Here is a 17,044-nt window from a genome sequence, read left to right as displayed (position 1 = left end):
TTACCTATCATGCCTTACACCATGAGCGGTTATACTTTTCAGTAGACTAGAAAATATCTAAAAACCGGTTTCAGAGATTGCTGATAAGAGGGACAGCCTTTTCCAGTCCTCTGCTCAACTTTTGGGCCACCACAAGCAAGCTGAGATCCTCTAGGGACTGAAGTTCTGCCGAGATCCTCCCCAGAGTAGGAAATGCCAGGGTCTCCCTTCCCTGTACAGTCCATGGCGATGTGTTCCTATGTGGTGTTCAAAAGGGGTGTAACTCCGGGTGGCACCATCGAAGCCGAGAAACAATCTTATAATCTCATCTGGCTGCTTAGGAGTGGAGGAAGGGGAAGCGGGGTGGGCTCAGAGAGAGGGTGGACAGGGTTTTAGCCTTTAACCCAAGCTCCTACCTGATGCAGAGTTCGAAATAATTCTGTAGCTGTTAAGCTCTCCTGGTCCATCCCTAGCACCAGGAAGAGTCTGGAGGGTGCAGAGAGAACCACCTTCACTGTGAGGATCAGGGGTCCATTTTCAGGGGTGCATTTTAAATGCCCACATCCTGCCATGGAAAGACCTAATTCTGCAATTCAGCGTTACCCTCGGCCCTAAGCATAAGATATTACGTTTTCCCCGCATCTTTTTAATACCCAAACCAGAACAAAGAAGAGAAATCATATTAACAGTGTGCAGATCAGAACTAACCATCCTTAGGTTTACAAAAAGCAGAAGTGTGTGTGTGTGTGTGTGTGTGTGTGTGTGTGCGCACGCGCATGTGTGTGTTCAAACTACTGACCTATCCCAGTCTTTCCCAAGCTTGTCCTGAGAATCTGTGTAATGTCCTGAACCTTCTGCTTTGATCAGGAGCGAAGGGCCCCTCCTCCAGTGCCAAAGAAGCCGGCGAAGGGCCCCGCGCCGCTGATCCGGGAGCGCTCGCTGGAGAGCTCGCAGCGCCAGGAGGCCCGCAAGCGCCTGATGGCCGCCAAGCGCGCCGCGTCGGTCCGCCAGAACTCGGCCACCGAGAGCGCCGAGAGCATCGAGATCTACATCCCCGAGGCGCAGACCCGGCTCTGAGCGCCGCCGAGGACCGTCCCGCATCCCTGCCCTCGGCCGCCTCCCCGCCCCCTCCGTCTCTGAGCTCAGTGACCGCCACCGTCGTGGCGTAGTTGTCCACCTCGCAGGAGCCGTCCCCAGGCCGCCCCGCTTCCTGGACCACTTTGCCCATCTTCTCCACCGAGCTTCGCTCCCCCCGTCCTGAAGCCTCATGCAGACATCCAAACCCTTTATTTTCTGGGCCAAGCAAACCCACCTATGTAGAAAATGACACCTGTAGGTCACTCACATCCTTCTCAGTTCTCTCAAGCTAGTGTGTCCCTAGAACTCAGCAATATAAAACCATAGGGTATTTCAGAAACCCAGTATCACATAGGGTGATCCTTTGGGACTTACCGTCTTCCACGTGAAAGAAACGAGGGCTCCAACTCCCTTTATTTGCCCCCAAACGGTTATTTTTTACAAACAGAGAGCGCTTTATTTCTAATCTCAGAAATCACACCATCTCATTGGAATCAAGGTGACAGAGTGGGGACCAAGTTGGCCTAGGGTTGGGGGCCTGGGTGTGTAAGAGAGAAGGGCGGAGTGCGCAGGTACCTGCATCTGTGCCCTCCCTCGCAGCTGTACAAACTGCCTCACTGGTACTTCATCAACCAAGCTTCAAATGTTTCAATCAGCAGAAGATTGTAAATTCGATCTTTCAGGGAAATCAATCTATTCTGAAAGGCAATAAAAGGAAGAAAGTTAAGGCAAAAGGGAAACACCGGTGGGTTAAGATCCTCTGTAAGGAATCCATTTATTTACCTTAAGAAAATTTAGAACTGAAATTTTTTTTTTTTTAAATAATCAACTTTTCTTGTACTCTGTGTATTATAATGTCATGGCGATGGTTTTTAAATGGGAGGGTGGGAAAGAGTTGGTTCTGTTAGTTTAGTGTCCATCCTGGTGGGGCCACTTAAGGTTTCCCACACGGAAGAACGTTTCTGCTTCTGAGGGGCGGCAAAGACAATGCCAGAGGAGAGTTCGGGTTCTCCACCACCCTTTGAATGCCACACCCATCTAGTTCACATTTCCCCGGGGGCGTTTTCTCCTTTGGTTTCCTTTCACTCCAATACAGAGTTCACCTGTTCCCCAGCACAGGATTTTGTTCTATGTCAAATGAATAAAATAAAAGGTTTTCTACCCCAGTTGACACGCTGCCTCATTCCCAAGAGCTGTCGTTATGATCCAGGTAGTGAGAGAAGTCATTTGAGATGCAGGGGTCAAGAACAAGGAGGAGGCAGGGCAGGCGGCATGCATAAACCCTGATAGAAAGCCAAACCTTTGGGTGGATTCCAGGCTGGCTGTTGGCTTGCAATTTAGTCGTCATTGATGGGCTGTGTGTCCTAGCTTCCAGCTGAAGTCTTCAAATGCCCTTTACTTGTAGCAGTTTAAACATTCAGAATGTGGCCATCTGAAAAGATCAGCTGGCAACCTAAAGAATTAGAAATTTGTCATAGAAAAAAAACGAAAGACTTAAAAGAAAAAAAAAATGCTTGTATCAGAGATGCTTAAAAAAAAAAAAAAAAAGAAACAACCAAACAAAAAAAGAAACAAAACAAACAAAAACCACTCTCATAGCCAGGTGCTAATTTAATTTTCTTTATGAAATTAAAAGAAGGGATGGGTTCTGGCAACCAGTATTTTCAGACATACTCTAAAACCACTAGAGAATTTGCTACCTCTCAGAGCCATCGAAGCTTTGAGGTTCCTTTCTCAACAGGGCACAAATGTTTACTGCTGTGGTTTACAAGAAAAGGGCTATAACTTACTTTAAAAAACAAAACAAAAAACCCAACAACTTTTAACTAGGGCAAAGTCAGCACTGTGTCAAATTGGAGCAGAGATTTGACTCAAGTATTTGTTAGTTTCAAAAAAAAAAAAAGACACGTTTTCTTTACAGTGGAGCAGCAATGTAAGATCAGAAGTATTTGGGAGTAAGGCCAACTTTCACCTTGGGTAGCCCATGGTCACACTGATCCAAGAAAGATGTGGCATTCACAGAACGCAGCGTTCATTCTGGTCCATTCTGGTCCCACTTTGCCCCCCTCATGCATTACTGCAGCTCCTTGCCCTGAGATAGCTCTGAGGTCAGTTTCTGGTGGGACTCCAGATCCTCTGACAATGTTTTCCTTGGGGACTGATTTAGCCCAGGCTATTTTAAAGAGAGACAAGAGAAGGCCTATTTATCTTGTCCAAGTGAACGGCATTTGTATATTCATAAGCTATTTTTGGTAAGAATTTTAAATCTCTTAGCTGAATGCCTGTGGGGCATCAGAACCTTTGCCTTCCTGAGAAACACAGTTTAAACTGTACACTTTATTAAAAAAAATAAAAAAGCAAATTATTGATATTAGGACATGACCCACACACGATACAGCCTGTTCCACCGGAACCCGGAAACTGACAGCGGGAACATAATTTTGTTGCGTTCTTCTTTTTGATGTAATTTGTAGAGATGTTTTTTAGTTCATAATGAACAGTGTATGTACCCTCGAAAATTACTTATTTTGTTTAACTTTGGTATAAAGGTGTTGGGCATTTTCTTGGGGCGGGGGGGGGGGGGAAATTACAAAATAAGTTTGCCTCCCTCATCAAAAACAACAACAAAAATACATTCAAAGAAATCAAGTATTTATTATATTTTTTGCAGATGTTTCCATACAATTCACATAACCTTTTTGTAAAGAGAGATGAAGAAATGGATTAAAGATTTTTAATATTTGAAATGGTAAATAGAACTAATTTATTTGTAATATATTTCTGTTATTTATAGATGTTCCCTTAATGTTTTTCTGTGAAGTACTGCTTTAATTTAAGCCCTATCCTTGTGAATTTACCATTTCTTTTTTAAGAACATGTCTAGATGCATATTTTAAATAACTGGAATGTAAATCATCAGCATATCTGAATTCCCTAATGTAATTTTTAAAAATTAATTTGGTTTGGGAAAAAAAAGATTCATTTGAAAGCCTTCAGATGGATGGGTAGGGAAGATTTTTATGGCTTTCTGAATTGGAATTTCATAGGCTTATTTACCTAGATTGTGTGTGGACAAAAAATAAAAAATAAAAATAACAACCTGTAAATAGATGAACGTTTCCCATCATGTAAAAAGAAGGAATTAATAAAATAATCAATGCACTTCTTTCAGGCCCACGTGTGTTTACTGAAGCCCCAGTCTTCCAAAATCTAAGTGGTTGTCTTTGGAAGTGGGTAGCTCAGCAACTAAGTTATCTTTCACACTTTCATGTAAGGACACACTATGCTGCCTGCCCAGTGCTGCTCAGGCTGTGGGAGATTCTGTCTAAAGGACTTCAGAATTGAAGAACTGAAGTCTCTTACACTGATAGTCACATAAGCTTGGAGTTTTGATTCAGCTGTTCCTACCACTCCACTGTCCTAAGGGTTAGATACGGATTACCAATGACTCTATAAGCCCCTCACACACATATATTTTAAACACTTTCATTTCTTTGCATACACATCTCCCTTTGTGTTTCCCAAACAGTCCTAAAGGTAGAATCAGACCTGTGCTTTGTGTTTCTAATTCCATTCCCACAGTGATTAAAAAAACAAAAACCGTGTACTTTGGAATTCGAAATGTATGTTAGTGGTGGACAGTGTGCTCAGCCTGTGTGTGGATCTAATACCCAGCACCACAAAGAAAAGGGGAAATGGGAGAAGAAAAAGAGAAAAGAAATTTTTGCTTTCTGCTCAGTTGCCTGCCATCGTGGCACTGTTCCTAAGAGACAGGTGTGAATCTAAACTTCAGGCCTGTGTCCTTCCCTCCGCAGTTGTTCGTGTTGGTGACTATTTGTCACCAACGCTCACTTTCCACTGGGTTTTGTGCTTACAAAGAGGACTTGCAGTCATCAATGTCAGCCAGGTTCATAGTGTTTCCTTTCCTGTCTCCCTTGACATCTTGGCAAAATGCATCGACCTATATGCACCAGACTTGCAAATGAGTATGCAGATAGGCATTGCGCATACATCACCAAATAAGACAATAGAATATGCCTTTAGAGACTGTTCCAGAAGCAAAAGGATCAACAGACAAGAATCCTGGGAGGGCATGGAGGTCTGATGGCTTACACAGCTACTCGATACCTACCTAATCTTGTCACACCGTCTTACCTTTCACCAGTGTTATTTCACCCCGCTCCTTAAACATTTCAGCCAGTCCCCGAACTGACTTTGCTTTTGAATGTAGGAACCTAAAACTGAAGAATTCCAGCCAAGGCTGGAGGATCAAGAATTCAAATCCATCTGGAGCAGAGACAGGAGGATTTCTGTGAGTTTGAGGCCAGCCTGATCTATGTGGAGTGATCCTGCCTAGAAAAACAAAGGAAAAGGAGAAGGGGAGGAGGAGGAGGGAGAGGAGGAGGAGGAGAAAGAGATGGAGGAGAAGAAGGAAGAGGAGGAGGAAGAGGAGAAGGAGAAGAGGAGGAGGAAGAGGAGAAGAAGGAAGAGGAGGAGGAGAAGGAAGAGGAGGAGGAAGAGAAGGAGGAGGAAGAGGAGGAGGAGGAAGAGAAGGAGGAGGAGGAGGATATTTTCCCATGTTGGGGTCACCCCCTCCTCTACAGTGCAATCTAGTATTTAGTAGAAGTTGGCGATGGGGTTGTTGAGGACATGACTTCTTTCTTTCTTTTAATCTTTGAAACCCACTGCTTGAAACTATAAACTAGTTTTGGTTTAAATAAATGACATATGTGTTAAAAACCATGGCGTCTGAATGTGCTCAGTCCCGAGTGCCATTGGAAATTAAAGGTGCTGACGTTTACCTTGTGTTTGTTCAATGCGCTGTTTGACTTTCAGCTGCGAAACCAAGACCCAATCAATTCCTTTCGCAAACAGAAACTAATGACCCTGTCTGAAATCTCTCCCTTGATTCTAACCAATTTTTTAAGTTTGCAAAAGAGGTCTTAAACTCCCCTTGAGGTCTCCCACGAAGCCAAAAGAGAACCAGGCTTCGTGAGGTACCCATTCTCCCCTCCCAGGTACCTGTGAAAATCCCACGAATCATCAGTCTGACATCAGCCCGCGTCGTGGTTTAGCCTGTCAAGGAATTACTTCCTTGTGTCTTCTAAACGGATGAGCACAAGCTTGAGTTTAGAGTGGAAGTGGCAGGAAGCGTGTTTAATAAACAGCAAAAGCCAAGCTCGCTGCTGCCCCCGGCCCCGCCCACTGTCAGCCGCACAGAGTGATCTCCACAGCACTGAGGAGGATTCTCACTCTTTCTACTCTTCTTTCTGGACAAGTAGATGGACAAGACCCGGAAATCCGATGGGGAAGCCAGCATCCCCAAGCAACATCAGTGGAGCGACGCTCACCTCGGAAAGGGAAGCAGAGAGAGCTCCGAGCCTCTGACACCCAGGGGAAATGCATTCTGCCCAGTGGCTCTTCAAGGACGCTATAAATGACTACACCTGTTTTCTGTAGGCTCAAATCCTTTCACCTTTATTGCTTAGGATGCCAATGCTCTACAAAAAACAGGGGAAAAAAAAAAATCCATGCATAGCCAGGTTTCTCAGATTTGCACTCGGTCAGCCATCCCCATGGGTTCCACATTTCCAGGTTCAGCCAACTGTGAATCAACAATACTTGGAGGGGCCAGCAAGATAGCTAAGCAGGTAAAATCGCTTGCCATCAAGCCAAACAACCTGAGTTCAGTTCTCAGGACTAACACAATGGAAGAAGAGAACCAACTTCTTCAAGTTGTCCTCGGTCTTCCACACACAAACCTTGGCACCTGCGCACACATTAACAAATAAATGGCCGGGCGTGGTGGCGCACGCCTTTAATCCCAGCACTCGGGAAGCAGAGGCAGGCGGATTTCTGAGTTCGAGGCCAGCCTGGTCTACAAAGTGAGTGCCAGGACAGCCAGGGCTACACAGAGAAACCCTGTCTCGAGAAACAAAAAAAAAAAAAAAAAAAAAAAAAAAACCAAAAACAAAACAAAACAAATAAATGAAATAATAATGAAAAATATATATTTGGGAAAAGGCATCTACACTAAGCCTGTATAACTGTTTCTTTTCATTCTTGCCTAAACGAGGCACTACAACAACTTCTTACACAGACATTATATTGTACTAAGAACCTAGAGATGAGGTCGCAGCGGGACGTGCACAGGTGATACGTGAACTTTACACCATTCTATATAAGAGACTTCTATGAGAACATCTACACTGATTTCTGGTAGCCAAGGATTTGGAACGTGTCATTCATAGATATTACAAAGTACCCGGTTGATGGACACTTTCTTTTTCTAGGAGTTTGGAGTCCAAGGCTTACCAACAGATTCAAGGATCTAAGGGGTTAGACGATACTGTACAGGACCCTTTACAGGCAAGCCTATGTCTCACTAGAATAAAATAAAAATCTTCTGTTAACTGGGGCTGGAGAGATGGTTCAGTGGGTAAGAATGTATGCTGCTTACCCAGAGGACCCAGGTTGGATTCCCACTTTCCAGGTAGTGGCTCATAATTTACCTATGAATAATTTCTTTTGGCCTCCAAGAGTACTACACACACGGTATGCATACACATACGAGGACTAACATCCCTATACATAAAATAAAAAATGAATACACCTTTTAAAATGTATGTTCTACTAACTGAAAACCCTAGAGTCTACTTTAGGGAGTAATACATACTTGTTATCTTAAGGGTGAATATCTTGCTATAGAAAACATTTACTGGGCTGAAGAGACGGCTCAGAGTTAAGAGCACTGACTATGCCCCCCCCCCCCAGAGGTCCTGAGTTCAATTCCCAGCAACCACATGGTGGCTTACAACCACCTGTCATGGGATCCGATGCCTTCTTCTGGTATGACTGAAGAAAGCTACAGTGTATTAACATATAAAATAGATAAATCTTAAAAAAGAAAAAGAAAAAGAAAGAAAGAGAGATAACATTTACTCCTATACCTGACACTCCTTAAAGATACTAGACTTCTCACATTGTTTTATTTTCCAAATAAACCCTAATGTTTCACTGCTTGAGCTAACATGACTAAGTGAGCAATGGAGGTTGGTCCCAAAGGCTGCTCTTGAGTGAAGGCAAAATGGATAGTTGGAATGGTTCAACCTTGGATTCCTGTGGAGTCCAACGTAGCACATTTCTTGGGAAGTCCCACCAGGTCCCAACATGTTCAGGGAAAAGAGGCTTCCTACCCTTGGGGGAACATAAAGGGTCACTCTTAGTCTCTGCAGCTGCCACTTCCAGCCCTGAGCCTGTTTGTTGACCTTAGCAAGCCAGGTTGTAACTCTGGAAAGACTGAAGGAGAGCCCTTTCCAGTGAGCAGTACCTTTGTATCCAGTCTTGTATAGGTGCACAATGGATGCCTGGAACGGGCATTGACATCTCAAGAGTGGAAAGTCTGAATGTTTGGGAAGTTCTACCTGTGAGGAGGGGCTAGCTAGCCCAGAAGAACTGGGTTTCCAGGCTGAAGTTGAGTGAACACCCAACACTGTAAATCATGGTGATGTGAGGGAGCTACTCTTCACACAGAAGTAAATCAGGGGTTTCAACATACTTAAGATGGACCTAAAATGTGTTGCCCTTAGCCTAATTATAATCTTTGAGAGGCTGAGTTAATCACAGTCTCTCTGGCTACTGGATTCTAAGCCTGTGTAATTAGAAGGGAAAGGGTCCAGGTTTGCATAGGGCTGCTATGAGGTCCTTGTGTATAGATTTTGTAAAACTCTATTCAGTGTCCCGCTCATGATTAACACACGAGAGAAGTCCTTTACGGAAGGGGGTAAGAAACAAGGAAGAGGAAAGAGAAAGAGATGGGTCGGGGTCTCTGTCTCTTATCTGGGCTGTGACTTAGACCATGACATAGGTAACCCAGATGATGATGTGCTCAGGTGATGGGAGTGAGGCATGCGCAGGAAGTGTGCAGTGGTTGCCATGGCAAGCGTTACGAGAGGGTTCTTGTCGCCTAGGGATGACGTCATCGCTGGATTCGGAGGCTAGGTGGAAACAGCTTCTGATGCTAACAATTCTCATCACGATAATTAAGATTTTTTTCATTTCCTGAGGAAGTGCTCGCCTGGACCTTGTTGGTTTGTTTATTTCACGTATTCTAGGACACGGCTCTCATCAGAACTCTGTGAGGGTGGTCAGGAAGGGCTGGGAGGAAGTAGGCTGACCAATAGGTAAAAGCATGAAGAGGTGAGCTTGGGATTCCCCAGCACCCACATGAAAGTTAGTTAGACACACAAATCTATAAAAATGGGGGTAGTGAGGGTAAGAGTGGAACATGTGAATCTCTGAAGCTCACTGGTCAGCCATGGCAGCCAATCCATGAGCTCCAGGTGCAACTTGAGACCCTGTTTCATTAAAAAAAAAAAAAAAAATGGAGCGAGGGAAGGATAGCAAGCTATATCACCACACACAAGTGCACACAATTGCACATCACATTGGGTGTGCACCCACAGGAGGCCTGATCCCCAACAGCCCCAAAACAAAGCAGAACAAAACGGTGTTTGGAAGGCCAATTGCATCAAAATCTGCTGTTGGCAGATTTCCATGCATCTCCATCTGAAATATCATTTTAGCGTCTGAGCCTAAGGGGAAAAGATGAAGCCAAGTGGGGCAGAGTGTGGGGGCTGAGTTGCAAGCGGACAAATCTGACTAAAAGACAAGCTTATCACACAGGTTGTATTCAAGCTCATGCCAGAGCAAGGGAAGTAGGAACTAGAATATTGTGTCCATGAAGAATTTACCCTCACAGCCGCACTCCAAGGTTTATCACACACACACACACACACAGAGATGTGTATGTGTGAAATGAGTGAGTATGTCAATGTAATGTGAGGTGTCCATTGATGTTAAACATCTGGTTCTGGGGGAGGGTATAGGGGGCTTTGGGGATAGCATTTGAAATGTAAATGAAGAAAATATCTAATAAAAAAAAACAACAAATACAAAAACATCTGGTTCTTTGACTACATCTTGAACATGCCAACACATATACAGAAAGCTCAGTTCGGTAAGCTCAGTACAGCAGACGACTTCCTATCTAGAAATTATAATTCCCTAAATTCTAATTCAAAATGTTTATTCTCTGAAGACAGTGGGGAGAGTGGAGCCAATAAATGAACCAGACTAAAGTCTCAGGCAATAGCCATTCAGAGCACATCAGAGAGTTTATACTCTGAGGACGAAAAGACGTTATTGAGTAAAATGTACAGAGGCGTGGACGGGCCACATAGAGGCAAGGGGGGCATAGTGGCAAGGATATGACCATGGCCAGCTGGAGAGATGGCTCAGCAGTTAAGAGAACTGACTGTTCTTCTAGAGGTCCTGAGTTCAATTCCCAGCAACTAAGTGGTATCTCACAACCATCTGTAACGGGATCTGATGCCCTCTTCTGGTGTGTCTGAGGACAACTACATAGTGTGCTCATATACATAAAATAAATAAATCTAAAAAAAAAAAAAAAAGATGGGCCATGGCAGCAAGGATAGGCCATGGAGGTAAGGCCAGGCCACAGCCGCAAGGATGGGCAATGGTGATTAGGAGTTCAGATTGGCGCAAGGGAGGTCTGCCTCTTCCATAAAGGACACACCTAGACACCCAATATCCATTACAAAGGAAATTACCGGAGCAGGATGGGGTTGGGGAAAGTTGTGGCGAGCTGAGATTTTTTGCTGGGGTGGGTTTTTAAGGAAAAAAAAAAAGAGTCGGTGCTAGGGGGAGTTGGTAAATCCTGATTGGACATTGGTCAGATAATGACTTTGATTGTGGGACCTTGTGTTTTGTCTCAGGAAGGAGTCAGTGTGGCCAAACAAGGGAGTAGGCCTTCTTAGGGCCTGGCTTTAGGAATATAATCTAACAGTTTAGCAAGGAGAAGGGTAAGAGCCCAAACCTGTTGGTGCCATGTTTGCTCTGCTCCATCCTGTATTTGTCAAGTTCAGTCCAACTTGAGCCCTTCAAGGTGCCCTTGGTGGACAGACTGGGCAAGGCCACTTATGCTCCACAAAATCCCCGTTTTCCATGCAGGCATAATAGCCGATTGTAATGAACAATCAGAAGTAAACTGACTCCTGCCAGCTACACCTGGGAGGGGCATGAAAAGACATTCCAAGAACAATTCGCTGTTCTGAGGAAACCGAGGTCACAAGACTCTTGGTTTTTGTTTTTTTGTTTGACTTGTTGTTAGTTTGGTTGATTAGTTGGTTGATTTTTCTAGACAAGGTTTGTCGGTTCAAGCCTGGCTGTTCTGAAACTCCCTTTGTAGGCCAGGCTAGCCTCCAACTCAGAGATCCACCTGCCTCTGCCACTGGAGTGCGGGAATTAAAGGTGTGGGCCTCTGGTCTTGTTTTCTTGGAGTGTGCAGGGCCTCAGCTGCAGCTGCTAGCACATCTAACTGGGTTCTCCAGCTTTGACGTCACACCCTCTCCCTCCCAATCCCCCCAACCCCCCCATCCTCCTTACCCCCACCCCCAACCCTGCCCCCAACTCACTCAGAAGAAGCAAACCCAATCCCTTTCACACATGCATGAGAAGGGAGCAGGCTTTGTATGGAGTGGCTGTCAGAGAGGCCTGTACCGTCTACACCAAAGTAACCAGAGAGGGCAGTTAGAGTCCAGAGAGGGTGTGCTTTCCATTCAAGCCAAAGGAAAAAAGAAAAAGCTGATGATATTCGAGAAACAAGGAACTGGGCCACATCCTTCCCCACTCCTGTGACTTCCAGTGTTAGCTCAACACTGAGCTAGAAGAAGGGGAGGGTATGGGCTGGAGAGATGGCTCAGCAGTTAAGAACACTGACTACTCTTCCAGAGGTCCTGAGTTCAATTCCCAGCACCCACATGGGGGCTCACAACCAACTATCTTGGGATCTGATGCCCTTGTTTAGTGTGTCTGGAGACAGTGACAGGGTTGTCATGTACCTTACATACAATGTATACATATACATTAAAAAGGAAGAGGAGGAGGTGAGCTCAAGACAGGGTCACCATAGGGCCTCTAACTCTCAGTTCTTCCTAACTTGGAATGTGTTTGGTGAGATACGAGCCGAATGAGACCAGAAGAGGAAGAAGAACAGTTTTACAGCTTGGTTGGGTGTCGCTGTTATAAGAACAAGAAGTGACACTCATACAAGTGGTGAAATCGAAGTTTGTAGTTCGAGAGATCCCAAGTGTAATGAAATGGTCTTCATTTCCATTTAAAGTTGGCAGTGCACTAGAGGATTATAAACCGTTAAAATTCCATACTAACAACTTGTCTGCCTTCTCTACTGTGAATATTACAGAATAAGTTGAAATCACTGGGCAGGGTGGGGGTTGGGGAGGAGGCGTCTGGATGCTTTGATTTAAGGTTTTAGAAGCTCGGTTTGTGTTTTGGGGACAAGATCCATTGTGTTTCCGGCTGACCTCTGACCCCGTGCAGAGCGGAAGGTGACCTTGCATTCTGGATCCTCCTTCTTCCTGTTCCGCTGTCATTTGTCATTTGCGTTTGGATGGTTGTGTTTAGCTTTGATTTTCTTTTTCCCCTTTTCCTCAAGACAGGAATCTGTGAGAACCTGGGCTCAAGTAAGTCTCCTGCCTCAGCTATCCAAGTATTTGGGACTGCAGTTTTAAAATATGTACCCAGCAACTGAACACCTCCCAGGGTTCTTTTTTCAAAATGACTATTTATTTATGAGATGTACTCATTAACGCTGTGTACAAGTGGAGCTCAGAGGACAACTTGAGGGAGTGAGTCTGCTCCTCCTACCCGCTGGGTCCTGGGGATCAAACTCAGGTTATCCGGGCTGGCTGGCGATAAGTACCTTAACCTGCTGAGCCACCTTGTAGGCCCTGGTGGTCTTTTCTTGAGAGGAGCTCCACGTGTATATTTCTCACTGGCACATACAGACTCCAGAGATGGTGTTGGGGGAGCTGATAACATTGACCAAAAACTCGTATACACAGACACGAGTCCTAGAGAGTTCAGCCAAGAAAGAATTTTGGATACATGCTCTGGGCCTGTTTCAAGGCTTCTTAGAGTTTGATTCCTACCAGCCCCCAACATGAGTCCAGTCCCACTGGGCTGTTCATGGGCTCTCACCAGCCTTGCCTCTCTGCACCTCTGGGTTTTTTTGCTTTTGGTTTTTTTTTTTTTTTTTTTTTTTTTTTTGGCTTTTCGAGACAGGGGTTCTCTGTGTAGCCCTGGCTGTCCTAGAACTCACTTTGTAGACCAGGCTGGCCTTGAACTCAGAAATCCGCCTGCCTCTGCCTCCCGAGTGCTGGGATTAAAGGTGTGCGCCACCACACCTGGCACCTCTGTTTTTAATAAGATGTCCTTCCGTGGGTAGACACAGTTGCTTGCCCTGACTTCGAGGCTGTCTCTTTTTATTGTTTTGTAGTCATGAGCTCTTTCATCCCCAACCTCCAGATCTTCTTCCAGCTTCTTGCTGAGTTTGCATGGATATATAATCCAGTCACTGCCCCAGTTGGCCGAGAATTTTACTGGAGTTCTGTTGGTCCTCAGAAAATTAGCAGAGGGTGGGAGTATAGGGCAGTGGTGGGGTGTAATCTTAGGATATAGAAGATCCTGGGTTTAATCCCTAAGCACAGAAGAAGGGGGGGGGGAAGAAACATTGTAGCCTCTTACAATCTTTCCCTTCTATATCCAGTAGAGAGTGTCTTGCCTGCAACAGGTCACCAGACCTAGTGGTCTGCCATCAGACCTCTTCCTGTCCCTCCTCTGATCTCTCAACCCTGTATTCTACAGCATTTGCCACCAGCTGTCAGAGCGAGCATTCCATTTCTCCAGTGACGCCCACCTGAGACAGAGAGCTTAACTCTCAAATTTGATGTTTTAACACAGATTCTTCTCTCTCCACCCCACCCCCACCCCCAAAATGTCCACCCTAAAATCCGCAAGGACCCTTTAGGTGGATTTGTCCAAAAATAAACATTATTTCATCTTCTGGCCATACCAACCATGCTGGTTAGTTTTTGTCAACTCAACACAAATTAGTGGGAAGTGAGAACCTCCACTGAGACTGGCCTATCAGTGTGTCCGTGGGGGGCATTTTCTTGATTAATGTGTGTCTAGGGGTGAGCAGGCAGCCCACCCCTGGGAAGGTGATACTGGGTAGCATAAGAGAGGAGGTTTAACAAGCCACGAGGAGCAAGCTGGTAAACAGTGTCCGTCTAGGGCCTCTACGCCAGTTCCCTGCCTCAAGTTCCAACCCTGAGTTCCCTTAGTGATGGATTGCGATGAGGAAGTGTAAGCCAAAGAAACCCTTTCCTCCCCAGTTGTTTTTGTTTTATTAGAGCATCAGAAATGTGACTAAGAAGACACACACACACACACACACACACACACAGATTCATGCTCTCACACACTAACACACTCTCAATGGAGTTACAAAGAGCAAATTATTTTGTTGGTGATGGTGGTTTGGGATGCTTGTGCTTTTTTGTTGGTTTTGATTTTTCCTTTTTTTAAGACTTATTTATATGAGTACACTGTAGCTGTCTTCAGACACACAAGAAGAGGGCAACAGACCCCATTACAGATGGTTGTGAGCCCCCATGTGTTGCTGGGAACTAAACTCAGGACCTCTGGAAGAGCAGTCTTACCCACTGCGCCATCTCTCCAGTCCGTTTTTTGTTTGTTTGTTTGTTTTGTTTTGTTTTGTTTTCTAAACAGGGTCTAATCATGTAGCTCCCGCTGTCCTGGAACTAACTGTGTAGACCAGGCTGGCCTGAAACTCAACAGAGATCCTCTTGCCTCTGCCTCCCAAGTGCTGGGATCTGTGCCCAACAAAAGCAAGTTCTTTGAAGCAAAACTGAGCTGCCAACAAATGGATGCTGTTGACAGATCTTGCAGTGGCTCTCCCTGGACGGGGGCCAAAGTCCTGCTTCCTCTTGCTTGTGGGCGAATGTCCTAGCCTCACTTCTGCCTTTTGGCTCCATTCTGGCCCTGACCGGCCCATTCCTCAGCCCACCCTTCTCCATCTTCTAATGACACAGCAGCAAAGCGATCCCTACTTCCCTCTCCTCAGGACCTCATAGGAGGAAGCAGTGTGAGTGAGAGCTTCAAAGATGGTCACAAGATCAAGAGAGCTATGACTAGTTCGCTGAGAATGGGGTGACCATGGTCTCTCAGACTAAGGGTTTGGTTATTGTGTTTTATCCCTTTGGGTGCTGGAATCTTTCCCATGCCAGGCCAGGGCTTTACCTCGGAGTTTGCCCCAGATCAACCCCAGTTCTTTTATTAACTTATTCTATAGGTCCCAGTGTTTCGTCTGAATGTGTGTGTGTCTAATCTGTTCTACCCAGTGCCCTGCACAGGCCAGAAAACTGGAATTCTCAGGACCTGGAGTTACTGTTGGTTGTAAGCTGCCCAGTGAGTTCTGTAATCAGTGTCCTCTTGAAGAGCAGCCAGCGCTTTTAACCACCGAGCTACCTCTCCAGACCCCAGTCCTTAATTGATCAGGGATGGGCTTCTCCTTGGCAGAGCCTCTAATCTGCTATCACCTTCTTCTCCCTCTGAGAGCTCAGTTTACCTTCTGTGATTTTCAACAACTTTGAAGTTCGTGGGATTTTTTTGGGCGGGGGGATTGGTGGAGAGTGGTATTGCTTTAAATACCAAATTTTAGATAAAGAAATCAAGCTTTTCGGCCGGGCGTGGTGGCGCATGCCTTTAATCCCAGCACTTGGGAGGCAGAGGCAGGGGGATTTCTGAGTTCGAGGCCAGCCTGGTCTACAAAGTGAGTTCCAGGACAGCCAGGGCTATACAGAGAAACCCTGTCTCAAAGAAAAACAAAAAACAAAACAAACAAACAAACAAAAAAACAAAAAAACTAAAACAAACAAAAAAAAGAAAGAAAGCTTTTCAATGATTCTGAATAATATTCCTTGGAAGGCTCTACGTAGCTCCACAGGAAAAGGTTTGCCTCACACTGACCAGGTCCTGAGTTCAAGCCCTAGTACCATATAAAAAGGACAAAAAGCTTGCTACACAAATAGTTCTTCCTCCCACCTCCACACACGTGCTATCACAACATAAGCCATCAATAAATCAGGGCCAAGGAGACAGAAGGTGCCAACCAGTAACCTGAGTTCAACCTCCTGAAGGAGATGGAGGAAGGAGGTACCTGGCAGTCCCCAGTGTACTCCTCCAGACACTTGCCAACATATGCACCCTCAACACACACAAAATATGTGTCAAGTTTTTAAAAATCATTCTTGAATCCCAAATGTGATTAAGATCCCAGAACCAAGAAAATCCAAAGGCAAGCAGGAACTTAAATTTGAGAGTAGAAAGGACTACTAGAGGGATGTGGAGATGGAATACAGCAGGGAGAATGTGGACCTTAAGGCCAGCTAGGTCTGTAAAGTGAAACTTTGTCTCAAAACACAGATTAGATAGATAGATAGATAGATAGATAGATAGATAGATAGATAGGATAGATGCATACATTCATACATATATACATACATACATGGAGTGAAACTTGTCTCAAAACACAGATAGATAGATATGTAGGTAGGTAGAAAGATAGATAAGATAAATAGATAAGGTAGATGCATTCATTCATTCATACATACATACATACATGCATACATGGAGTGAAACTTAGTCTCAAACCACACAGATAGATAGATAGACAGATAGATAGATAGATAGATAGATAGATAGATAGATAGTTAGACTGGTTGACTCTGTTGGTTAGTTTTGTAGTTTCTGTATCAAAATTTCAAATTTCAAACCACTGCCTTCCTGGTATAGAGTTCCCCCAAACTGATTGTGGCTTTTCACATCACCTTCCTCCAGCAAGCATTAAATGATATGCCCATCTCCACTTCTCCGCAAAGGAGCTCGAGCCAGATCCTCCTCTGGACGAAGAAATCTAAGTTAGCAGTTGACCCAGCCCTCTGCAAATGCACACGGGGCTGGCAGTGGCTGCACCTTGCGGACCGAGAACAATAGTCGGGTGCGAAGCTTGGCGTTTGTGTGC

The 17,044-nt window shown here is 45.0% G+C and overlaps 1 protein-coding gene and 1 long non-coding RNA gene across 19 annotated transcripts in view; one reads left to right on the top strand and one right to left on the bottom strand.

Moving 5' to 3' along the window:
* Positions 1 to 4,222, top strand: part of Dlgap1 (DLG associated protein 1) — an 874,571-nt gene extending 870,349 nt beyond the window's left edge. For all 17 annotated transcript variants that reach the window (XM_029471242.2, XM_021186024.2, XM_085833091.1 and 14 more), the window contains one exon: positions 847 to 4,222. In XM_029471242.2, coding sequence (XP_029327102.1) covers positions 847 to 1,056 — 210 coding nt within the window. In that variant the 3' untranslated portion in view covers positions 1,057 to 4,222. The remainder of the gene's footprint in view (positions 1 to 846) is intronic.
* LOC147000372 (uncharacterized) lies at positions 1,640 to 6,431 on the bottom strand. 2 transcript variants are annotated; one of them, XR_015045933.1, is made up of 4 exons: positions 6,079 to 6,431; positions 5,212 to 5,409; positions 2,357 to 2,509; positions 1,640 to 1,754 (listed from the first exon to the last, which is right to left on the bottom strand). It is a non-coding gene; the product is annotated as an uncharacterized LOC147000372 (long non-coding RNA). The 2 variants fall into 2 exon arrangements; XR_015045932.1 differs by lacking the exon at positions 5,212 to 5,409.
* Between the last annotated feature and the right edge of the window lie 10,613 nt (positions 6,432 to 17,044).

The sequence above is a fragment of the Mus caroli genome, unplaced genomic scaffold (genome assembly GCF_978045245.1).
Source record: "Mus caroli unplaced genomic scaffold, Mus_caroli_1 scaffold_18, whole genome shotgun sequence".
Lineage (NCBI taxonomy): Eukaryota > Metazoa > Chordata > Mammalia > Rodentia > Muridae > Mus > Mus caroli.
The sequence above is the reverse complement of the archived record's forward strand: the minus strand, read 5'-3'. Positions and strand labels throughout refer to the sequence as shown.